A 22993-nucleotide genomic window follows, 5' to 3' on the forward strand; every position below is an offset into this window, starting at 1 on the left:
AGAATGAGAGAACCGAGGAGCAGCAACCAGCACCACGATCATTTCTCCGGTAGAAACCAGCTAATGTTTACGGTTCAGTTTGGTTTTGGTTCAAAAAGACCGCTACATCGGTTTGATTTGGTTTTTGAGATATGTAGTTTGGTCAGGTGAGATTTGATTGGTGAGTAGAAAAAGAAACAATTTGGTTTGGGTATGGTGCGGTTCTCACACCATTAGCAGATTGAAGCACAACGAGCAACACAGCAAACACACTTCCGCAAACATCTGATGGAACTGCTGAAATGGTACTCCCCGGATGCACTGGTCATGGATGAAAGTAATGTACCATCACTTATCTGGAATCAAGCATAGCATATCATTTCATATTCTACACAAGCACACGAGCACATTATAGCACGATAAAATGGTAAGATTGGCCCCAAGTTATCCACATTTTCTCAAGCTCCAGAAAACAAACCAAATGTTACCCTTCATCTAATAACTTTCATAAGATACGATCCAAAAGGAAAAATGCTACGTCAGTGTAATCATATAAGCCAGAAGTCCAGCAGCATCAGCCACCACCATCGCCACGACCTGCAGCAGCTCACAAACATACCTAAGCTGATCCTCCGCTTGCAGTGGTAACAACACAGCATCTGAAGACCAAAACAAGAACATCACGGCACCTTTTTAAATACAAAACGAAAACACTTGAATCAGAGCACACAAGTAATAAAGGGTTCACAGAGCCAAACCAACAGAGAAAACTATAGCTTCCCAGCTTCCCAACACGCAAATCAATATGGACACCTGGATTAATTAGACCATAGTCACACAACCTTTGTATTATCTCTCATAAAATGGGGATAGCATCCATAAGCAAGCAAACAATAAGATCAGTTTTCAAGGGGAAAAATAATAACAGTATCCATAACACAACCATCACTTTCAAAACCGCACCAGAAAGCTGAGTGCCTTCCTTGGCGTTACGGCACTAGCAGGCCAGCCACTGCCAGTGTTCTAAGCCTTCTGTTCAAAGGTAACCAAAACCTGTCAGTAGAAGTTGCTGAAACACCCCAACGATTACATAATAACCATGTGATAGCAAGTAACCATTAGCTGCCATATAAAAAAATTAGCAAAGAAAATTATATGCTGTAGACAACTCGAACATTGGAAGTAGCAGTCCATCAATGCATTTGTGGTGTGCCCATTTATAAGCTGCAAAGAAAAAAAAATCCAGAAAACCATCAGTACATAACTACAGAGGCAAAAATAGCATTGAACAGAATAATGTCTGAGTCAATATTAGACAAATGAGAAATGTATCAGTTAGGTAAGATAAGAGGGTACTATGAGAGTAGCTAAATACTCAGCCTATTGAAAATGGTATCAATATCATGCATACCTTCTAAAGAAAGTCCCTACACAGTCATTCCATTGTCTGCTCAGCAACTCAAATAACAGAATACTTTCCAGTTTGAGCAGATCCAGGAAGATTCAGAGCTTGGTTGGCACAATCCTCAAGGACACGTTTCAGTTCTGCTTTTGCCTTCTTCACAGATGACTCTGTCGGGCCCTCAATAAACAGGTACAGTTTGCGCTCATTTGCACCAACAATTTTTCCTTGAGGAATATATGTTCCCCTTGTAGTGATAGCAGCACCAGTCCAGTCCTGAATAGGAGCCAATGTCTCTTTGTGAGTGATCTTCCAGCGAGCATTCTGTGGGAAATCGTTGATCTCAAGTTCAGCCTCATAGTGTTCTGGAACTGCATGAGCCTGTATCCTCGCCAGATTTTGTTGTAAGTTCATTGCAGCCTGAAGTGCACGAGCTGTGGCTTCATCATTTTGTTGGTTAGTTGCAGCAAGTAAAGGAATCAAGGGCACTGCCGCAGTTCCTGATACTTGCTGGTTAGCATTGCTTGCAGCCTTGTTTGCAACCAAAGCAGCAGCTGCATGAGCATTGGCAATAGCTTGTGCTGCCAGGTCACCTCCCGCCTTACGCACCCCGCCTTCCTCATCAGAATCTGAATCAGACTTGTCTTCTTCGTATCCATATTCCCTTGCCTGAGCCTTCTTTGCCGTCTTTCTGGCTTCATCCTCTTCCTCATTAAACTTAAAACCACTACCACCATAACCTGTACCATGGGCCTGCTCTGTGCCCTGCTTCACCTTCGCCATAAACCGATCTGCTAGAGCTTTCAGATCTTCTGGAACAGCTTGTTGAGAGAGCTCCAAGGCCTTAACAAGGTCTGGTGCATACCGCTCCTCTTCCTCAGAAATAAAAGTCACAGCAAAACCTTTTCTACCAGCACGCCCCGTTCGCCCAACACGATGAACATAGTCCTCATAATGGTTAGGGACATCATAATTGACAACCAGCTCAAGTTCTTTCACATCTAAACCCCTAGCAGCGACACTTGTAGCAATCAGTAAGCTGCAGACATTGCTCTTGAAATCAGCCATAGTTGATTCACGGTCAGTTTGATCTTTACCACCATGAAGAGACAGACATGGATACCCATGCTGGAACAGGTCTTTTAGTAGGGAATCACATTTATCTTGTGAGTGAACAAAAACAAGAATTTTTCCCTTAACATACCATTCACCAAGCAACTCCAACAGCCTGAAGAACCTGTCACTGTCTGGTCGCACCTCAACCAGTTGTGTGATATCTTTGTTCACGACACTTCTCCCACCCACCTGAATTTCAACAGGCTTAGTTAGCACCTTGCGTGCCAATATCTCCACCTGCCGTGGAAATGTGGCAGAGAAAAGTACTGTCTGCCTATCTGGCCGAGTGTTCTGAACAATCCGAGTAATCTGAGGCTCAAAACCCATATCGAACATCCTATCAGCTTCATCCATCACCAAGAAGGTAACTCGGCGAAGGTTGGTTATTTTTCCGCTGCTAGTGCAAAGGATATCAATCATCCTTCCCGGTGTACAAACAACAATTTCAGCACCCCTCTTCAATTCGCTAATCTGCTGTGCAACCCCTGAACCTCCATAGATTGCAACACAGTTGATGCCAAGCACCTTAGAGAACTTCTTAATGTCTGAATGTATCTGCACCACAAGCTCTCTGGTAGGAGCCATAATAAGCCCGATAGGGCCATCTCCAGGAACAACAGGCGGCTGGTCCTTGACATGCCTCAGCATTGGAAGAACGAACGCTATAGTCTTGCCAGATCCAGTCTTTGCAATTCCTATACAATCACGACCACTCATTATTATCGGCAGCGCTTGTGCCTGGATAGGCATTGGTTTCTCGAAACCAAGCTTCTTGATGGTGTCAAGGAGCTTGCTTGTCATCCCACTCTGCACCCATGTCTTTATTGGCTTGGGCACGTCTTTTCCATGCACGTTGAGCTCCAACTCCTTCCTATAGGCCACCACTTCCTCAGATGTCATCCTGGTAATGTCCTTCACCTCAATATAGAAATTCTTCCGGAACGGTTGGTAGTCAATCTTCGAATGGTCAACAATTGCCAGCTTCTCTGCCTTTGTTTTCTTTACACGCTTTATGAACTCCTCATCATCCTCATCATCCTCTCCGGCCCCCTCATCGTCAGCATCATCATAATCCGACTCTGAATCATCCCCTTGCATTATTCTCCCCATCGCTCTCCTTGGCCCCTTTTTATCCCCATTACTAACAGCATCCTTGGTGTTCTTACCATTCTTATCATCCACACCTGCGGCAGGAGCAGTATCCATTGCTGCAGCAGCACTCTCCAGCTTCTTAACCTCCGGCAGCACCATGGAGTTCATGAAGGCATCGAGCGGATCAATCTCATCCTCCTCCATACCAGCACCGCCATTGGCATCGCCGCCCCCATTCGGCAAATCCACATCCATGTCACCAGATCCTCCGTTCTCCTCTGCCTTCTTGCCACCCTCATTATCCCCTTCCTCATCAGATTCCTCCCCATCCAAGGTCCACTTCTTACCCTCCTTGGCGCCATCAGCCTCAGCCGTCGCGGCGGCGGAAGTGCCGCCAGCGCCACCACCGTCCTGCTCCTGCTGCTGCTGCTCGCGGCGCTTCTCCTGCCACTCCTTGACGCGCCGGCGGCGGCGCTCCATCTCATCATCCAGCCGCTGCTGCTCGGCCTCCATGTCCTCCTCCTTCTTCCGCTGCCGCCGCCGCTCCGCCTCCTCGTCGTCCACCGCCTCCTCCTCCCGGGGCGACGCCGCCTCCGGCTCCGCATCGCGGTGGTGGTGGTGATGCGAGGACCGGCGGCGGCGCTTGCGGTCGCGGTCGCGGTCCTCGTCGTCCTCGCCGTCCGCGTCCCCGCGCCGCCTGGACGACCGGTCCCGATCCTCGCGGTCCCTCTCCTCGCGCCGCCGCGCCCGCTCCTTCTCCTTCTCCTCCCGCGCCCGCTCCTTCTCCCGCTCCCGCGCCTTGCGCTCCTCCCGCTCCCGCTCCTTGCGCTCCTCGCGATCCCGGTCCTTCTCCCGGTGGCGGTCGCGGTCCCGGTCCCGGTCGCCATCCTCGCGGTGGTGCCGCGAGGACGAGCGCTCGCGCTCGCGGTCCCGGTCCCGGTCCTTGTCACGGTGGTGGCGGGAGGAGGAGCGCTCGCGGTCGCGGTCCTTTTCCTTGTCGCGGTGGTGGTGCTTGGAGCTGGAGCGCTCGTCGTCGCCGGAGCCCATGGCGGCCGGCGGCGAGCGGAAGGTTCGGGAGGCGGAAACCCTAGACCCGGATTTGGTGGTGGCGAGCTTCGTTTCGTGCTGCGATTTTTTCCCCACTTGTCAAGGATAGATCTGGAATTTTGCTTAAAACGATTTATTTTGGCACTAGTAATTCGGCCGCGGAAACCGGCATCGGGCTGTATTACGAAAATTTGACTATTAATTACGGGTATTAAATGAAGGCAGTTTGCAAAACTAGCTCCACAATTCTGCACTACTTCGCGAGACGAATCTAATGAGGTCTTTGACCGCACGATTAAAGAATGGTTACTGTAGCATTACTGTAGCCAATTACGGATTAATTACTGTCATTAGATTCGTCGTGCAAAGTTACACCTATTTATGAAAAAAATTTACAAATAGACTTCGTTTAGACCTCCATGTATAAATTCTTTTTTTAGGACTACTTGTACTACCTAACCAAATAAGGCCGCCGAGTTCGGTCTGGAGTCTGTCAGAAGAAACCTCTCAATTCTCCCTGTCGTTTGGTCGTCCAGAAGTGTTTAGAGTATAAAAAAAGACAGTCAACTCCAAAATTCCTGCGCTAGGAACACTGACGAATATAATGAGATCTTTGATTGTATGAATAAAGGATGATTACTGTAACCAATCATCGATTAATTACTGTTATTAGATTCATCGCGAAAAATTACACCTATCTCTAAAAATTTTTTGTAAATAGACTTCATTCTGAGTTTCATGCATGAAAAATTTCTCGTTTTAGAAACTCTATGACACTAAACCAAACATGACCTTTGTGTGTCGGATTCGAGTGGTGTACACAAATAGAAAGTTAAACAGGCCTATGCAGATGAAGAATTCTGAATCTTTGAATGGTGCTAAACAATGGATGATAAAAGGCTTTCGTCTGGAAGTTGTTTATGCCATATTGCCATGGTGTCTTCTAATCTCTGGTACTGAATGTTCAAACGTATCATTGAGGTCTGAACAATGCATTGTCTTGCTTTGGCTCAAATGCGTAGCCTTTTTTAGAAGATAGAGTTCAAGTGCACAAATTTTGCAGACATATCCTTGACAAATTTTGCTGGAACACGGTGCAGCTATGACAAAAAGGCCTGTTAGAACAGAATATAAATACATTTAGATATGTAGCAAAAATATCCACTCTTCGTGTATAAAGTTACAGCTTTATCTTTGACCCGTTACTAAACTTGCAAACCTTGTTACGAGTTCTCAAAATTGATTAATCCCTTTGTAAATGACTATTAACATGGAGAGCATGCGTGTTAGCTTCAAAACTTAGCAACTTAATTTGGATTACCTCATGTTGGGCTTTTGGGCTTCCCTGCTGCTGTGAACCAGCAAGTCAACGTCTGGGCCTGGTGGACAAGCTTGGGCCGTTAGGCTTTGAATTTATGGCAGAAAAACGGCAACGTTTGTGATGTGGTACAAGAATCGGTGCGTTGAATTGAGCCCAATCAGAAAATAGTACAATTAGAACTAAAACAACAAGTTCCCATGCTTAACAACGAATTTTTTATGGCTCCTTAACAACGAATTGACAATGCAAGGTGCTTAACAACGAGTTCCCATGCTTAAAAAGAAAGAGCGTTATCACATCATTAAGCACCTTTTGAAGAACTTAACTATCTTGTCAGCACACTTTAAACACCTAAAGGCCTTGTTTGGTTTGCCCTTAGACTAGAAGACACTTTGACCGCCCATTAGGAGTGTCAAATAAAGTCATTTTACAAAACTAACTCCAAAACCCCTATGCTAGGAGCTCTGACGAATCAAATGAGGCATTTGACCGTATGATTTGAGGACGATTATTATAGCATCATTGTACCAATCATCGATTAATTACTGTCATTAGATTCGTCGCGAAAAATTATACTCATCTCTAAAGAGATTTTGCAAATAGACTTCATTTAGTACTTCTTGCGGAGCCTAAAAGATACCTTCTAGAATGGTTACTAAGGCCAAAGTATGCCTAAACACCTCGTACTTCTCGTCTGGTGTATTTTAAGCATCTTCGTTGCTGATGGCAATTCAGAGTTCCAGACCACATCACTCACAACTTGAACTAGAATATTCTCTCTCTTTCTGCAACCCTCCTGATGGCAATGAATGGGTTGTTGCGCTGGTCTCGGACTCCTGCACGACTGCATCGCCATTCTTGTTGCCGTGACCACCAAGGCATCAACTTGAGGAGACCCGACCCGACCCGACCCGACAGCCTCCTGCAGCAACACCCAAACATTTCAATCTCTCGTGATCAGATCACGCCTCGCAGTTTTGTCCAGTCAATTTGGTCCTATTTGGACCTGTGCTTTAGCTCATCTCGTCGCGCACGTGCACGCATGTGCGGACAAGTCCGCGACAAAGTGGACCGGATCTCGACTGGCCCCACATGTCAGTGACTCATTATGCGCAAAAGAGTTTCCCCGACTACTGATTACCATACGTGTACTACTGCTCGAAAGTTGCGAAGGTAACTGTAATCGTGTCGTTACAATATTAACCGCTCTTGGACTCCGATATCATCACCGGTTAATTAACCGTTGGAAGATCAGGGTCACTTTGCCCCAGAGGATCTGATGTTGAGTGGCTCAAGGGCGACGATGCAAGTGCCCAATTGTTATCATTCGTGCACCTAAGCACTTGTTTAAGTGGCCGGCCACATGCTTTGAGATGTTGGGGAGGAGCTTGGAATAATCCCGTGTCATGGTTCAGAGCAGGAGGATAGGGCTTTTCTCTATTCAAATCCTGCTGCCACTGGGTGGACGACTGCCTGCACATTGGGGAGTATGTTAATGGGTGGGGTGCTGAACCTGAACTGCTCACTGCTCAGTGAGGTGAGGTGAGCTGAGCTGAATTCATGGCATATGGGAGGTGGGGATTGGGATAGGGATGGTTTGGCAGCCAGCCAGCAGTTGAGCACACAAACTTGACTGCACTTGTGGATCTTTACACTGTAGGAGGGTGCTTCTTTGGGCAGGACTGTGCACGCGCCAAGGCAGTGCTAGTTTGATTCATGTACTGTTTATCAAAAAAAAGTTTGGTTCATGTATAAAATGGTGATGAAGCCAAGTATTTCTGAAGCAGTTTTTTTATCAGAGAAGCATAGAAGGCGCTGTCAATCTGCCATTCTTGGATTTTTTTTTCCTTCAGATGTTCTTAGGCTAGTATGTTATATGCCCTTGGTAATTTGATAATTCAAACTCAGATGGGTCTAAGAAATCGACAAATCAATCCTGTGTTTGTAGCACCTATATCCAGTTTTCTTGATTTACGCTAGGCGCATGTAGTCTTTATCCTGATCCCAAAGTTGAGCATATATGTAGCCACATAGGGTAGGGACAAGGTGACAAAGAGGTGAGCAGCAGAGGGAACGAAAAGGCGGCAAAGAAAGCCTTTGTTTTTGGCCTTTGGAGGCCGTAAAGAAATGATTCATGTGTAATACAGACAAGGCTAATCTCTGGTAGAATATTTGTCACCTTTCCTTTTGCAAGATTTGCAGAGGTCCTCTCTCAGCTGGAATTCAAGCTCCACAATCTCTTCCTCGAATAGAAAAGGGAGATGCAACACTTTTTTACCATCTGTGATAAAAAGAAATATTACAGCTAATTTATGCTTCACATAATCAAACTTATTTTGGGGTCGAGGGCCGTACATTTGGGCCTTGTATAGTTGCCTTCAAAATTTCAAAATTTTACAAGATTCGCCGTCACATCGAATCTTTTAACGTATGTATGAAGTATTAAATGTAGCTAAATAAAATAACTAATTACATAATTTGTCTATAATTTGCGAGACGAATATTTTGAGCTCAGTTAACCCATGACGGGATAATAATTATCAAATACAAACAAAAGTATTACAGTACTTTACATCCAAAACTTTATGCATCTAAACAAGACCTTGTTGTGTCAGAAGAGTTGTAATTTTGTCGGCAGTGTACAGGTAAAACCGTCACATGAGCTCGCTGTAAAAAAAAATGGAGCTAGAGTACAAAGTCAAACAGGCCAGGATCCATGTAGCCGATGCGAGCATGAGCACTGTACGCCGAACAAAAGCTGCCACGATTTTGTCAGCTAAAGCTTTTGGAATCACTCCAACAGTGAAGAAGAAAAGCTAGTAAGATGCAGTGGAGGAGATAGTTCAGGGTACCAGCTCAACCCCGTCATTCCTGTTTCCCAGCCTTTTTTACAACTGTAAATGTGACGCCATGAGGTCGATATCCCCCACGTACAGGAAGAAGGTGCAATGAGAAACGGTTAACTAGTTAACTCAATTAGTGACATGAGCAATTTTGGTAAGATGAAATGGCGACAAAAGGTGATGTGCAAGTGTCTTGACTCTTGACTACGTATAGGATTCAAAGCTTCACATCAACGTCACGGGTACTCCTAACTTTGGTGCTCGTGAAAGCCATGGATAGTTGGACACAAGTTTAGGAGTGATCGGCAATCGGCACCAGAATTTTTTTCGTATTTTGGTAAGATAGTTAAGACATTGCTAAAGTCTGAACTCTTAACCAAATGACGGCCACGCTTGAACTAGCAGTCGAGTGTCTCTCGGCTCACCCCTGCTACAGTGTAAGAGGGCGAATCCGAGGCGACGAGCTTTCCGGCGCCGATCCCGCCGGCTCTCCACCGCGTCCGGCTGTCCTACGGGCGTTGGAGGTGGTGGAGAGCTGCGGATCCGACGGCCGGTGTACAGTTTCCTACTTCCTAGGTCTAGGTTAGGGTTAGGTAGTGGTGGAATTGTCTCCTCTCGGGCGTCGGTGCCGGATGGGGCCTTTTGTCTCCTTGGTGTCGGATCCGGCGACGGCTCGGGTGGCTTCGGCTTCAACGGTTGCGGCGAGGTGCTCCGCCGGCGGACGAAGCAGGAGCTTCTTCGACCGAGCTGGTGATGTCGGAGTGAGTTCTTTTCCCTTTTTTCTCGGCAAAAGGGTAGGAACCTGGGACATCCCTGTGGGTGCGCGGTTTGTCTGGGCCGCTGAGTCATTCAGCGATGGCAGACTCTTCTTCCGGTCGTCGATCGTCCGGCCATCGATGACGGACATCTTGTTCCTCTCCTATCATGTCAAGGTGACGGCCGATAGGCGTTCAGCGGAATCGATGTGCTTGGTGAAGTACCGGGCGTCGGCTCTTGCCGCTTTACCAAGATTTGGAGTCCCTTGGCGTCATGGGAGGCGGATTTGGAAGCTGCATGTGGAGACGATGGCGAACGAGACGCCGGAGAAGTCGAGGAAGATGAACAGTAGCTTTATGGGCTTCTTTGTAATTTTCCTTTTGTCCGGGGTCTTGTTTGTAAAAGGTGGGATGTACTGTGCTCTTATTTAATATATATACCTCCCATTTCGCAAAAAAAAACCAAATGACGGCCAAATTTTCTTTTTTTTTTGAACAAACACGGAAGGGCTAAAACAAATTCTCGGTCTAGCTGAACTATAAACCAAGCACACCATTTTCTCCGTCTAGCTTGCTGAACAAACACCGGGCCTTGTTTAGATCCAAATTCGAAATTCTAAAAGAATGTTACGGCACCTCTATGGAGAATTAAATCTAGAAGAAATAAAAAACTAATTACACAATTTGCTTGTAAATTGCTAGACGAATCTAATGAATCTAATTAGGCCGTGATTAGGCACTAAATTTTTTACAGTAAAGTTATAGTAAATATAAGTTAATAATAAATTAATTAGGCTCATTAAATTCATCTAGTAGTTTAAAGGCAAATTCTGTAATTAGTTTTATAATATAAAAATTCTCTTTCAAAAATTTTATAGAGTACATCTAAACCAGGCCACTTATTTCACCTAGCTGCTGCAGGCTTGCAGCTTCTTCATGGACCCCTCTCTCTCTATCCGGACACGAGGACATGGGCCCAATCCTTTATTTTTGTTTTGGAGGAAGTACAGAGCTTCCTTCCAAGTTGATGTGCCCGTGTGCGCTGTTTGACACAGAATCCACAATTGATAGGGTCACCGCAAACAACTCTCCCGTTGAAAAATTAGAACAGATACCTCCTGTACCGCTTCACCTTATCTCGTGGAGTGGGTACAACCTCCGCACAAAATCTGAGAAATTTTGTATTTCAAAGGACATATATTCAGCGAATTGGTACACTTGATTTCCTCAGGCATGGAGGTAGTACCACCATCCGTATTTTTCTCTACAAATCCATCTACATAAAAATAAACTAACAGAAACCATTTAATTATTTGTTTTTAGTGCTACTAGCATTTTTCTTTTCTCATGCTGGACTTTTTCATCCAACTGAAACATAAAACATTTCTTAGCCTTTTATGAACTCTGAAACTTCTCCGAAACAAAATCATTCTTAGATGGGATGATTTTTTGTTGGATGATTAGTAAATGATGTTAAGTAGTGTCCGCATGTTTCTAGAACTAGGAAACACAAAACATGAACTTAAAACTAAAACGAAGTGCTAAACCACCAAGCCATCAAGTGTTCAACAACAAGGACACAAGCATGCACCTAGAATCGTGGAGCAAAGCCAGGAATCCCTCTGCCAAACGTTGAAACAAGGAGATGAAAACCGGGTCCGAATCATGAAAGGAGAAAAGGTTCGGCAGGAAGGAGGGGAGAGAGAGACTTAAATGGGTTGGAGTGGACAGCCTAAATCCTACTGATGTACTACCCTATCAAATCCAGCCTACTGAAACTGATGTGACCTTGACCCCTACTTTAAACAGAGCTCCTTGTCTTTTTGCCAAAAGGATGTATACAGCCTATATATATGCCAGCCTATTAATCCTTTTTTTAGGCTATATTTAGTTCGCGAATTTTTTTGGATTTTATCACTGTAGCACTTTCGTTGTTATTTAATAATTAATATTTAATTATAAACTAATTAGGCTTAAAATATTCATCTCGTGCTAATCAGTTAGACTGTATAATTATTTATTTTTTAACTACATTTAATGCTCCATGCATAAGTCTAAAAATTTGATGCGACAGATACTGTAGAATTTTTTTTGGGAACTAGGCCCTGTTTAGATGCATAAACTTTTGGGTGTAAAGCACTGTAGCACTTTCGTTTGTATTTGGTAATTATTGTCCCACCATGGGTTAACTAGACTTAAAAGATTCGTCTCGCAAATTATAGACAAACTGTGTAATTAGTTATTTTGTTTAACTACATTTAATACTTCATGCATGTGTTAAAACATTTAATATAACGGGAAATCTTATAAAGTTTTGGAATTTTGAAGGGAACTAAATAAGTCCCAGTGTAGATGCTATAGCAGCACATGCAATTTAGGATTATGTGCTTGTGATCTCTTGTGGATCAAGCAGGGAGAAGGTGCCAAATTTTCCTCTTCACTTTCTTTTTGTATGTTTCCCCTTGCTCTCCCCATGCATTGGTTTTACAAATGACACATAAATATATATGATATGATGCCCTATAAGTCTATAAATACATATAAAAAATGCACACCAAAATTCGGCATGAGAATTATCACGGTTCTGATGATGTTGATAATTTGAAGAATCAAAAATTTCAAAACGAGAAATTTCAGAATTTGGATCTCAGCGTGAACCTTTTAGAATTTGACACCACAAATTTCAGATTTCGAAAACACAAATTCTGAAAAGTTTACGAATTAAGATCCAAATTCTGATATTTTTCAAAATTACCAGCAGGTCCACGGAATAAACCCGGGGGACAGGACAAGGCCTGCACACCCCCACCAGGTACTCTCCATCCGGGCCGTCTGCCACGACGATCAGACGATCCCGGGTTCCTCGGTCGGTGGAGCCACACGCGGCCGGCACTGTAGCGGCGGCTCGGCTGAACGCCGCCACGCCGCAGCGTGTCCGCTCCTCCGTCCGGCGAGGCGAGAACTCGCTCGCCGGCTTGGAAGACACATGCGAGCAGCGTCTTTTGCAAAGGTGTGGGGGATCCCCTGCGCTTTCTGATGCCTCCTGTTCCAGCCTCACCTACACGCGCGCACCCCTGCTGCACGCACGCTGGCAGCATCTCTCTCCTCTCTCTCTCTCTCTCTCCCTTCTCTCCCTTTCAGGCCCGAGGTGTGTGTGCCCGCCAGCGAGTAATAAATGGCAGTGACTAGCAGCAGTGCGTGGCTGCTAGTCAGCTGAGCGAGCTCCAGCGCTGTGCAGCAGCTGGCCGTGTACTGTGTGTGCTGCGCTGCGGTTGCTCTTCCCTTCCCCGACTGCGTCTGGCTCGCTTGGTAACCGCTGCGCTAAACCCTCCCAAACCCCCTCCTCCCCCGTATGATTGGCGGCGCTATATCAATCAATTCGTTCCCCCGGCGTTTCTCAATCCTTGTCTCCTCGTTGAAATCCCTTTCGGAGCTATTGGTGATCAATCACCCCTGACCCAGTGGAGTGACCTCGTTTCTTTTCTTCCGTTTTTCATCAGGGCGGATTTCTTCGTCAAGGAGGAGGGGGGAAAAGGTGCCCCGTTTGTCGCTCCAGTCCGTTGCAGAGATCCAATCGACTTTTGTGCTGCTCGTCAAGAAACGGCATTTTTGTGCTGCTCGCCCAGAGATTCCCCTCCAAAGTTTGTTGCTTGGAGCCGATTTGGGCCAAGAAAGGGCCAAAAGGCGCCGCAAATCCGTTACCGTCCCAGAAAATCCCAAAACGCCTCGTCGTCGTATTTGATCGTTGGCGACCTGGCTCGATCCATCTGAGTGGAGAGGAGGAGGAGGAGGAGGAGGAGGAGGAGGAGGAGGAGGAGGAGGAGAAGGGAGGAGAGGAGAGGAGAGGGCCTCCTCCTCCGAGCAGCCGCATTGCCGCCTGTCGATGAGTGAGCGCTGCCTCCGATGCTGTCGGGGTGTTCGGTGTCCAGTCTCGCGGCGCGGTTCGCCTTCTTCCCGCCGGAGCCGGCGACGTACGCCGTCCGGAAGGACGAGGCCACCGGCCGCCTTGTCGCCTCCGGCGTGCCGCGGGACAACGCCCTCGACGTGCTGCTCGTCGACACCAGGAGGGGGAACAAGGTGGTGGCCTTCTACTTCCGCAACCCCTGCGCGCGCCTCACCCTGCTCTACTCGCACGGCAACGCCGCCGACCTCGGCCAGCTCTACGACCTCTTTGTGCAGCTCAAGGTCAATCTCAAGATCAATCTGATGGGGTTAGTGGTGCATTTTGCTGCTTCCCGGCCATATATGTCATCTTGCAATCAATTTAGTAAAGTGTGCTTGCTGATGGGGTCAATCTCGATCAATCTGATGGGGTCAGTGGTGCATTTTGCTGTTTCTATAAAAAAAATGTTACTATGCTCCTTGGTCTGTTTAGGAAAGTGTGCTTTTAAAAGTTAATATGTTTCTTGTTAGGATTCTGTGCCAGACATGCCTTTCCTTTCTATTTTCTAAATTTTGGATGGCTCCACAGGGCTATTAAAGAAGAATCTCTATCTTAAGTGAATATTTGTGCGAATTATTGATGCTGGCATGGTGCATTGCACAAATCGGTTTCATTTACCATTTCGAGGGTGATGGAAGCGGGCAGTTACTGGAGCTGGGTATTTGGAATGTAGTTATACTAGTTTTTTTTCCTTGGGATTTTCGGTTACTGCATGATTTTTCAAAGCCTTGTGGATTGTGATATCAATAGAAGATTCAGTTGATATTGCTGCATATGTATATGCGGTACTGTTATCGAAAATATAGCATATCAAAAATATATCATTGACCCTAGTAAACTGCATCTTCCTTCTTCAACTATAATTGCATCATTTTTTATTTCCAGAAGACGATCTGGTGTTTTCGGTTGCATCATAGTGCTCTTAAGCTAGCTATAATGTCTGGTGGAACATGCTCATGTGATTTATTGTGTGCTTATGTGATTGCAGATATGACTACTCTGGCTATGGCGCATCTACTGGCAAGGTAAGTACTTATCAAGTGTGAACTGTGTTAGGTTGCACCATCGACACATTGCTGATGAGTTAAAAGTGATGGTGAATGGCTGATTGGCTGTTTGAAACACTTGTCTTAAATCTCAGTGGACTTTACCAACTAACACAGATAGATAATTTATCTTTTCTGCCTAACTACAGAGTTTGCAGTTTTGCACTATTCAGTCTCAAGATTCTAACATGCCATGCTAAATATATCCTCGAGAAATGTCATTTGAGTTCCAAATTCCTAGGAGTTGATATACCTACATGTGAAGAGGCTTTGGCCCATGCCTGACTGGTGCATTTCTGGCACAGCATGGCCACTGCATCTTCAAAGGCTGCTCAGAGATAGCAATGATCAGCATATATTTAGATTCGGACCCTTTTGCTTTCAGCCATGCATGCCATTTTGAAGTTTCAGACTACAGTTTTAAGAATCAACTTTTGAGAAACTACAAGTATGGGCAGTTTATTCTGTTCAGGTCCCCGTGCAGACTTCCTGAACTCTAAACTATCCATCTCACTGATGTGGTGCCCATGGGGGGATGCGGACCCAACATTTCAATTCAATGCAAAAAATCATTTAAATCAAATTTCGTGCCGCAGTTTGTATATGCCGTATAATTGAGATTTAAGTTCTGAACTAATATTGCCAAGTCAGAACTAGATAAGAAAATTGGAGTCTTGTCCTTTTGATTTTTATGTTTTATATTTTAAAACTCCATGTGGCCAGTGCAGTGACAATTCCTGACTTACGAAACTTTATTCGTCTTGATTTTGAAATTGTGTTTTGAATACTAGATTGGCTGATATATTGCTATATGCGCATTTCAGCTAAGTCAGATGTGGTTCCCGGTATTTGTACTTGTACTTATCTTACACTTGCTGTCTTTCTAAAGGGATATATATTGTGGAGGACTGAGTCTTATGTTTGTTATTTTTAATGCAGCCAAGTGAAGAAAATACATATGCAGACATTGAAGCAGTTTACCAATGCTTAGAAACCGAGTATGGGATCAGCCAGGAAGATATTATCTTGTATGGACAATCTGTGGGCAGTGGGCCAACATTACATTTAGCATCCCGTCTGCCTAGATTGCGCGGGGTGGTTCTCCACAGCGCTATACTGTCAGGCCTCCGTGTTGTTTGCCATGTGAACTTTAATTTGTGCTTTGACATTTACAAAGTAAATAACTCAGACTGATTCTCTTATCTCTGTCTGCACTTCCTATTCCTTTAGGGTTAGCTTTTACTAATGTCTAGTCAAACCTATTTCTGCAGAATGTCAAGAAAATAAAAAAGGTCAAATGCCCAGTGCTCGTTACTCATGTAAGTGATCTCTAATAGGATATCTGACCTTTGTCTGTTTACTTCATTACTTGTCCGATTAGACAAGTAGTAGGGATCTTGAACTAACTTGCACTCATTTCATTTTAACATTTTATCACTTTCGCATCTTTCCAGATGGCATTGTGCTGTTTTTGTTCCTGCTACTATTGGAAGTGTATGTGTTGCTGCAGTAGTTTAATTACTGGTACTAGTATTAAATCCTGTTTTCATGTCATTACTCATCACACACAAGTTCATCAACGTCATCCAAACATCATACATTAGTAGAAAAGCATTTTCCATATATAAATTTTTGTAGGTCTTTAGATTTAGGAATCAAAGATGATGAACAATTGAAAATGTGCGGAGAAGAAAGTCCATTAATTACCTGGATTTTCTTTGATCTGATTATCTTCTTTGAAGGCTTTCTACTCCTAGCACAACAGTTCTCCATCCCTGTTGCCAATTTTCAGCATATGAAAATATTCTTTAAACCAAAGTTTAGATGTGGAAGTTTATGAAAAATCGGTTTAGATGCTGGAAGTAACTTGTGGCCTCTACACTAACCAGGGATGCATACTAACCAGGGAAATGACAGAACTATGAAGGCCAGAAACAAAGTCTTCATGGCCTCAACTAGCTAGCCGTTATGTCCATTGAACTTGAGGCCTTTATGGGCTGGGATGTCACTATCAGTTTTGGTTCCCTAGTGTGCAAATTATGCGCATGTGGTATCCTTACTATATGCCCCATGTAGTAACCCAAAGAATAATTGGGCATTGGCGGTCCTGGCTTGGCTGGCTGTTGTCCTTTCACTGTTCATCATGTCATACTGAACAGCTTATGTTGTCTTGGCTGAGCCCAACTAAATTTATAGCCATGTCAAGCCAGTAGGCCCAAAAGGTCAGGATTTTCCTGGCCCAAATTTGCATAGGCCTAACTGAGTTTGCAGCTCTAGTTGTCTGTTGCTAGCTGGAAATACATACTTTTAGCCAATGATCTTAAAACGCGGGAAGACAAAATCAGAGTATTTGAAAGCTACAGAGTTCATTGGAAACTAATTTACAGTTTTAATGTAATTGGTTGGTCTTATCATGAGCTATACAGGTCATAGGCATTTTCAATTTTTGCATAGATTACTAGTACAACCAATGGATATCTTGTTCTTGATTGATTTGTATAATTTAATTTTGCTAGACCCCATAAGAAGTATCATGAGAAACTGAAGGTGTTGCCTGTGTAAGATTTGACTGAATATACAAGCGAATCATCTATACATTTCATGGAATGATGTACATTTTGTCATAGCTTCTAGTGCTGCCTGCATTTCAAGTTTTAGAAGATATTTGTCTAAGTTTCACTGGCTGATATTTGCAGGGGACAGATGACGATGTTGTGAACTGGTCACATGGTAAGGAGCTGTGGAAACTGGCAAGGGAGCCTTACGATCCACTCTGGATCAAAGGGGGAGGTCACTGCAACCTGGAGCTGTACCCTGACTTCATCCGCCACCTCTCCCGTTTCATCCGTGAAATGGAGACCATCACAACAAAAATCCGACTCAAGAAGATTAGACAGTCCCTCCAGCCCAGAAAGAAGGCCCACCGCGTGAGCACGGCCACAACAACAACCTTCACCACTAACTGCTGCTGCCGCATTCGAGTTCGCAAACCGACCTGCCCCAGCTGCAACTTCAGCTGCGGCTGCTGCGGGCTGAGGAACTGCTTCACATTCCGTTTCTTGAGGTGCTGCCCTTCCTGCTTCTCCTGCGGCAGCTGCTGCTCCTGCCGGAGCTGCTTCAAGTGCTGCTGTTGTGGAGACGAGCGTTAATGCTTCCGATCTTTGTGCGCGCGCGTGTATAGTAAAGAGGAATGATCCCGAGATATCTACTAACCCTTTAAATGCCGTAGGACTAAAAGCTAGATTTGAGTTAACTGAACATTGTGCAACAGATAGACTCCCGTACTTGTCCATCGTATCCGATTCTACCTGTCCACCATTGTAGTTGCATGTCAGATTCATCTAATTATTGACATAACCCGTTCGCTGTTGAGTTTAGAACAATGTTAATGCCTGAACTGAATCTTCTTTCCATCTATAATTCTATTATCTTTAGGTGGTTCTGGTAAGTTTCCAATCATGTGGTGCCTCCATGCTGATCTTGGCATCTTTTTGGAAACTGAAAGATACTCCTGCCATGTGCAGAGCTGATTGCTCGAGACATGGTCTGGCCTGTTTGTTAGACTGGCAGGTGACAGCCAATCGAATGTTTTGAGATACTAATATACTATCAGCAGCTACTCAGAACAACTCAAGTTGGTTCTCGTGCCACTGTTTCCGTTCCTATTGTCGAAAACGTACTGTTGCTGCCCGGCAATCAGATTCAATGTGCACCATCCGATCGATACGGCCTGCGACGAGCGGTTTGAAGACAATGGAAGATTAAAGCTTGCCAGTCCGTGTACACCGGCGTTCAGATGGACCACCTGCAGCACCAACCTGAAACAAACCATGGGGCCTCTCCCATTCATGCGTGCAGATTCAGAAACTGGCGCCCATTCATACAGCTGCGTAGCATCATACCGAAGCCAGCTACTAATCATTCTGTACAAGGCCGGCCATGTGAGGGGCATTGAATTGAAATCTCCCTTTAGAAAATGCGCGACTAAAAGAACACATGACTCGTCGGTGGATGGATGGATTATTGGAGCTCATAAAACCTGGCATTCAGCTGCATCTCAAGATCAGGGTGCCTGAATTCCCCTGAACTCATCGGCAAACCGAAAAACCGGTCGGGGTAGTTGATCGGTAGCTCTTGCTCGTGCGGTTTCGGGACCGGTCACCGGACTTTTCATCGGAGGCGACAATGGAGGCGAGGAGGGATGGATGGCGCACCATATATGGTACCTAGCTGGTACGAGTAGGACAGTGGTATGTATGTGAATGTGGCATGGTCTTGTTGCAATGTCTTGTGTGTTGTGTTGCAATGTAATGTAGTGTGTGCTGGTGTGCATGCCTGTCCCTGTATGCAGCCAATGGTGTATGCGGCCAATGGTGAGCTGGGCAGTGGCACAAGGTTCCAGGCTCCCTCCCTCGCCCCTGTACCTTTCACTATGCGAATCTAGAGGCTGCCTAATTGGACCTAGCGCGCATGATTGCAGGCACATGAAACACTTGATTCTCCTCACAGAGAGCCACACGCAAGCACACGAGCTTCAGTGTACGAGCTCTCCGGAGCTGCAAGTGTTGGTGGAAGAGTAGATGACACAGGAAGATTCTGCCATTCTGGTGGCGAAACACTGAGTGAGCAGCAGACCATCAGAGGCCGGGCCACGGCCATGGCGACTGCAGCTGCTGCTGTGACGGATGGGCATGTGTGCGTCCTAGCATAGGAGGACATGAACGAAAGCCATGGCTCGCCCTCATCGGTGACCGTCCAAGCAATGTCGCGGTACAGAAGAGCAGTAGCAGACGAGCAGCAAGTAGCTCAAGTGTCCCAGTACACTGGTCCATGACAAGCGTGATGGGCATCCCCGGTTTGTTTTCTCCCCCTCAATCAGACAACCACCCAACTGACTGATTTTTTTGTCATATTTATTATTTCCCCGTGATATCTTTTTTATTCCTCCTTGCTAGGCCACGGCCATGCAAAGAATATCACGGGAGGGGACATTGGATTAAATGGTGCTGATTTTTTCTTGCATAAAGAAAAGTAGAAAACCGAGGAGGGAAAAGGAAATGGGTGGATTTATTAATGGCTTCTGTTGGGCGTGGCTCCATCAAGCAGCCATGGTGTGTTTGGGTTGGGGCTGTGGCGCTGATGTTAACATGCCTTCTCCGCATCTCTTGAACTGGCAGATCTTGCTCCGTTGCGCCTCCGGTTGGCGCAGGTAATAGATTCTATGGTAGAAATTACACAAGGAGGTGGCATTTTTTTCTTCTTCAAAGAAACTGGTTTGAAATTCCTCCGTTCCAGACCCACGCCCTGTCCTTACCTTTTCCCTTGTTTGGCTTGCAGCGATAGCTGTTTGGCACTGTAATCTATCAACGCCGCACTAATTGGTGGCTTGATTTTTATTTCATCCTGCTAACGCTTGCATTGTGTTTCTCAACTGAATCATGCATTATTGAGACAGATATCTTTTCGCCACCTGTCCGGTTCATTGCATTAGCATTAGCATTCAGCATTAGCATCGGCATTGGCAAGACTAGCTCGAGGCTGTGGTAGCTGGGGAGTCCCCCTTGCGAGGCAGGGCCCACGGGCACGGGGTTTGTCTGTCTGATCAGGGAGCGATGTGCAGTGGCTGTCATGTAGCGGCAGCATCAGTGTTAGTGATACCTCAAGCGGCAGCGGCGGAGCTGGGAACGAGCACGAGCACCAACCAAATGATTCGTTCTGTGGGAGGTGCTTGCTTGCCTGCGTGCGTGTATTATTGGCCTTGTTTAATCATCGATCCACGGCTTGTGTTCCTGCTAATGATGGGGAGGTAGCGAAGTATCTTCTGGCAGAGTACTTTAGGCTCATGATTGGACGAGCCCTGATGGAGAGTATCTTCTGATGGAATGTCTAGCTATCTAGCAGGCGCTGCCTTGCTTGTGCCTAGCTAAGATGAGTAGCTAGTTCGTTTTGTTTGCAGCGGCTGTTGCTCCAGCCAAGATACCTCTGCTGGACGTTCCCAGGTAGTAGTAGTATCCTGCAACGTCAATGTGAGAGCGGATCACCGAAGGATGCTGTTGATTGAGAGAGCAGATCACTTAATGTTGCCAGATACCTCTGCCTGAGTTTCGCGTTCTGGTCCTTGGGTTGCTTTCATGTGTGTTTGGTTCGGTTACTACGAGCTAGTTGGATCAGCGCAACAATGGCCGGTCAGGAACCTTTGGAGCAAGTAGCATGGTCATTTACAATGACCAAATTTCATGTGGCGCCCGGTTTTTCCGTCAGCTGAAGTCTGAAGATAGCAGCGAGGAAAGATGTGGCAAGTGGGTGATAATGCAATAGCGAGCGAGTGACCACACTTCCAACGAAGACGGGAAAGGGGTCAAAAAGACCAACACTGCCCGCTGATTAAAAAAGGAATATAAATAAATTGGCAAAAAATACATACTAGCGGCATAAGTATGCTGTGATCTGGCACTCTGTTCTGCCGGCTGTGGCTAGTGACTGGTGCTGATTTGCTGTGAGAAAAAAAATACCGCAGATTGACTGGTTGCTGGTGCTGATTTGGTACGAGAGAAAAATATTGTTGCTAAGTGCCAGCAGAATAGAGTATTTTCGACAAAGGGCATACATACATGAGCGCATCGTGGGCTCCTTTCTTGGGCAGCGAAACTCTGCGTGGTGGAGAGCGCAGAGCACCATTTCGGGCACGTTGTAACTCTGCTCATACGAACCCCCGCGCAAAGCTGAACCGACACGATCCGTCACGGAGATCACATTTCGCTTTACGCGTTTTTTTTTTTGTCCCCTCTCCGTCCGCGGCCCGGGCCGGCCGACACAGGGGCCGGAGGGGGAGGAGAAGCCCACACGTGCTCCTCGCTCGATCGAGACCACCCGACTGATTTGGTTTTTCTTTTATTTGTTGATTCGTTGATTGATGAAGAGGGGGAAAAAAATCGTGCCGCGTTGGTGAGTGCGGCCCGGGGTTGGCTGGCGCGTCGCTGTTGCGCGCGATCCGATTCCTCGCTCTCCGCCGCGGCGGTGGCCTGCTCGCTTCCGCGGTCAGCACAGCACCTGGCCGCGTAGTATCAAGCCGGGGCCCGTGGGCCAATCATGGAGGCGCAGCCAGCCGCACAAGAGATTTTCCTCCTTTCTTTTTCTGGGGTGGGGTGGGCTATGGTTAAACAAAGGGGAGGGAGAGGATACGTAGTGAGGGCGACAGCAACGGAATCATGGATGGGGGGGGAGCAGCGTTCCGGGCTACAGTGGCATGGTTCAGAGCTAGCGAGAATGCCAAGCGGGCAGTGAGGCCCGGCAGCACCGGCAGCGGGGATCAGCGGAGATGCTTCTTCCCTGCCATGTTCCGCACATGCGCGCGTGATTTTGCCTGCGCTGCGCTGCGCTGCGGCGGTGGAGGCCACAGCCAGCCAGGCGGGCGGGCAGCCGGGACGAGATGCCAAGCTTGGGATCGGAAGGTTCCCCGCCGTTCCATTTCCATCCTGGCACCAGCAATCCAACCAGAACCAGCCGACCGCTGACCGCCGCCGTGTCTCCGCGCAAACCCGGCGGGTCTGCCGCCGCCGGCACCCAATTATTTGCAAGGTACAGTACCACTAGTAGCAAGCACTACAGAATGAAGCGTGGCGGCACGGACACCATGGATGACGCCGGGTTTTGCTTCCGGGCCACAAATTAAAAATGGATGCCGGGGTTGCACTGACGCAGGTTCATGCCTCCACTGCACACGTTGCTGCATTGCATTGGTACTGTGTATGCTCCGCTTGCTAGGCTCGCCGATCGTACGTTCATGTACAATCTGACCGGTTCCATCTCCGGTCCGACTTTATATTTTCTTTCCGGGTGCTTGGAATTGGGCCGAGCTGCACTGAGTAGGGTGAAAAAAAAACTCGGCGTGTAATACTGAGCCTGTTCAGGTGCACTCATTACAGCTGGATTAAATGCCGTGTTTGGTTGCCGTGAAATTTTTTTCACCCCTTTGACTACTAATTAGAGTTATTAAATAAAGTCTAATTACAAAATCGCATACACAACTATGGTACTGTAGCAGTTGCTATAGCTAATGAAGCATTTGACCGCACATTTAGAGGATGATTAGAGGAAGGTTACCGTAGCATTACAGTTGCAAATTATGAATTAATTAATCTCATTAGATTCAGCTCGCAAAATTGCACCTATCTGTGAAAAGATTTTACAAATAAACTTTGTTCAGTACTTCATACATGTATTCGTCTTTTGTGAAAAAAATTTTAGGGGACAATCAAACACGGCCAAAGTGCAGCCGGGATAGCACTCGAGATCGGTGTGTATATCTGCCCAAGATGCCTTGCGCCTGTCCCCGCGCCGCACGAATCACGGAGCAACAAGGAGTCACAGGATTTGTAGTAGCGTACGGCCGATGCGTGTACGTGACACGCGCGGCGCTATACATACATACTACATGACATGTCACATG

General features: G+C 46.2%; 2 protein-coding genes across 7 annotated transcripts; one reads left to right on the forward strand and one right to left on the reverse strand.

The window, feature by feature from the left end:
• Positions 1-307: 307 nt before the first annotated feature.
• LOC120711473 (DEAD-box ATP-dependent RNA helicase 42-like) lies at positions 308-4737 on the reverse strand. 4 transcript variants are annotated; one of them, XR_005690300.1, is made up of 4 exons: positions 1391-4737; positions 943-1203; positions 738-792; positions 308-638 (listed from the first exon to the last, which is right to left on the reverse strand). XR_005690300.1 is itself a non-coding variant. In XM_039997017.1 (2 exons), the coding sequence occupies exon 1, from the start codon at positions 4634-4636 to the stop codon at positions 1439-1441; it is 3198 nt and encodes a 1065-aa protein (XP_039852951.1). In that variant the 5' UTR covers positions 4637-4737; the 3' UTR covers positions 312-1203; positions 1391-1438. The 4 variants fall into 4 exon arrangements, 1 of the variants encoding a protein (XP_039852951.1); XR_005690298.1 differs by having other exon boundaries at positions 308-792; XR_005690299.1 differs by having other exon boundaries at positions 312-638; positions 738-1203.
• Positions 4738-12541: 7804 nt separating this feature from the next.
• On the forward strand, positions 12542-17992 carry LOC120711474 (alpha/beta hydrolase domain-containing protein 17C-like). Of its 3 annotated transcripts, none has more exons than XM_039997020.1 (7): positions 12542-12864; positions 13056-13331; positions 13362-13740; positions 14487-14523; positions 15484-15720; positions 15816-15863; positions 17241-17992. In XM_039997020.1, the coding sequence occupies exons 3-7, from the start codon at positions 13439-13441 to the stop codon at positions 17691-17693; spliced, it is 1077 nt and encodes a 358-aa protein (XP_039852954.1). In that variant the 5' UTR covers positions 12542-12864; positions 13056-13331; positions 13362-13438; the 3' UTR covers positions 17694-17992. The 3 variants fall into 3 exon arrangements, with proteins under 3 accessions (XP_039852954.1, XP_039852953.1, XP_039852952.1); XM_039997018.1 differs by having other exon boundaries at positions 12563-12864; positions 13362-13766; positions 17241-17985; XM_039997019.1 differs by having other exon boundaries at positions 13056-13740.
• Positions 17993-22993: the final 5001 nt, after the last annotated feature.

This window comes from Panicum virgatum, chromosome 6K (assembly GCF_016808335.1).
Source record: "Panicum virgatum strain AP13 chromosome 6K, P.virgatum_v5, whole genome shotgun sequence".
Classification (NCBI taxonomy): domain Eukaryota; kingdom Viridiplantae; phylum Streptophyta; class Magnoliopsida; order Poales; family Poaceae; genus Panicum; species Panicum virgatum.

What these genes read in the sequence shown, in the direction of transcription:
- LOC120711473 (XM_039997017.1), bottom strand. Translation starts at nt 4,636, where the DNA reads ATGGGCTCCGGCGACGACGAGCGCTCCAGCTCCAAGCACCACCACCGC.
- LOC120711474 (XM_039997018.1), top strand. Translation starts at nt 13,459, where the DNA reads ATGCTGTCGGGGTGTTCGGTGTCCAGTCTCGCGGCGCGGTTCGCCTTC. An exon ending in ATGGCGCATCTACTGGCAAG is followed by an intron (nt 14,524 to 15,483) that starts GTAAGTACTTAT and finishes TTTTTAATGCAG; the next exon opens with CCAAGTGAAGAAAATACATA. An exon ending in GCCCAGTGCTCGTTACTCAT is followed by an intron (nt 15,864 to 17,240) that starts GTAAGTGATCTC and finishes TGATATTTGCAG; the next exon opens with GGGACAGATGACGATGTTGT.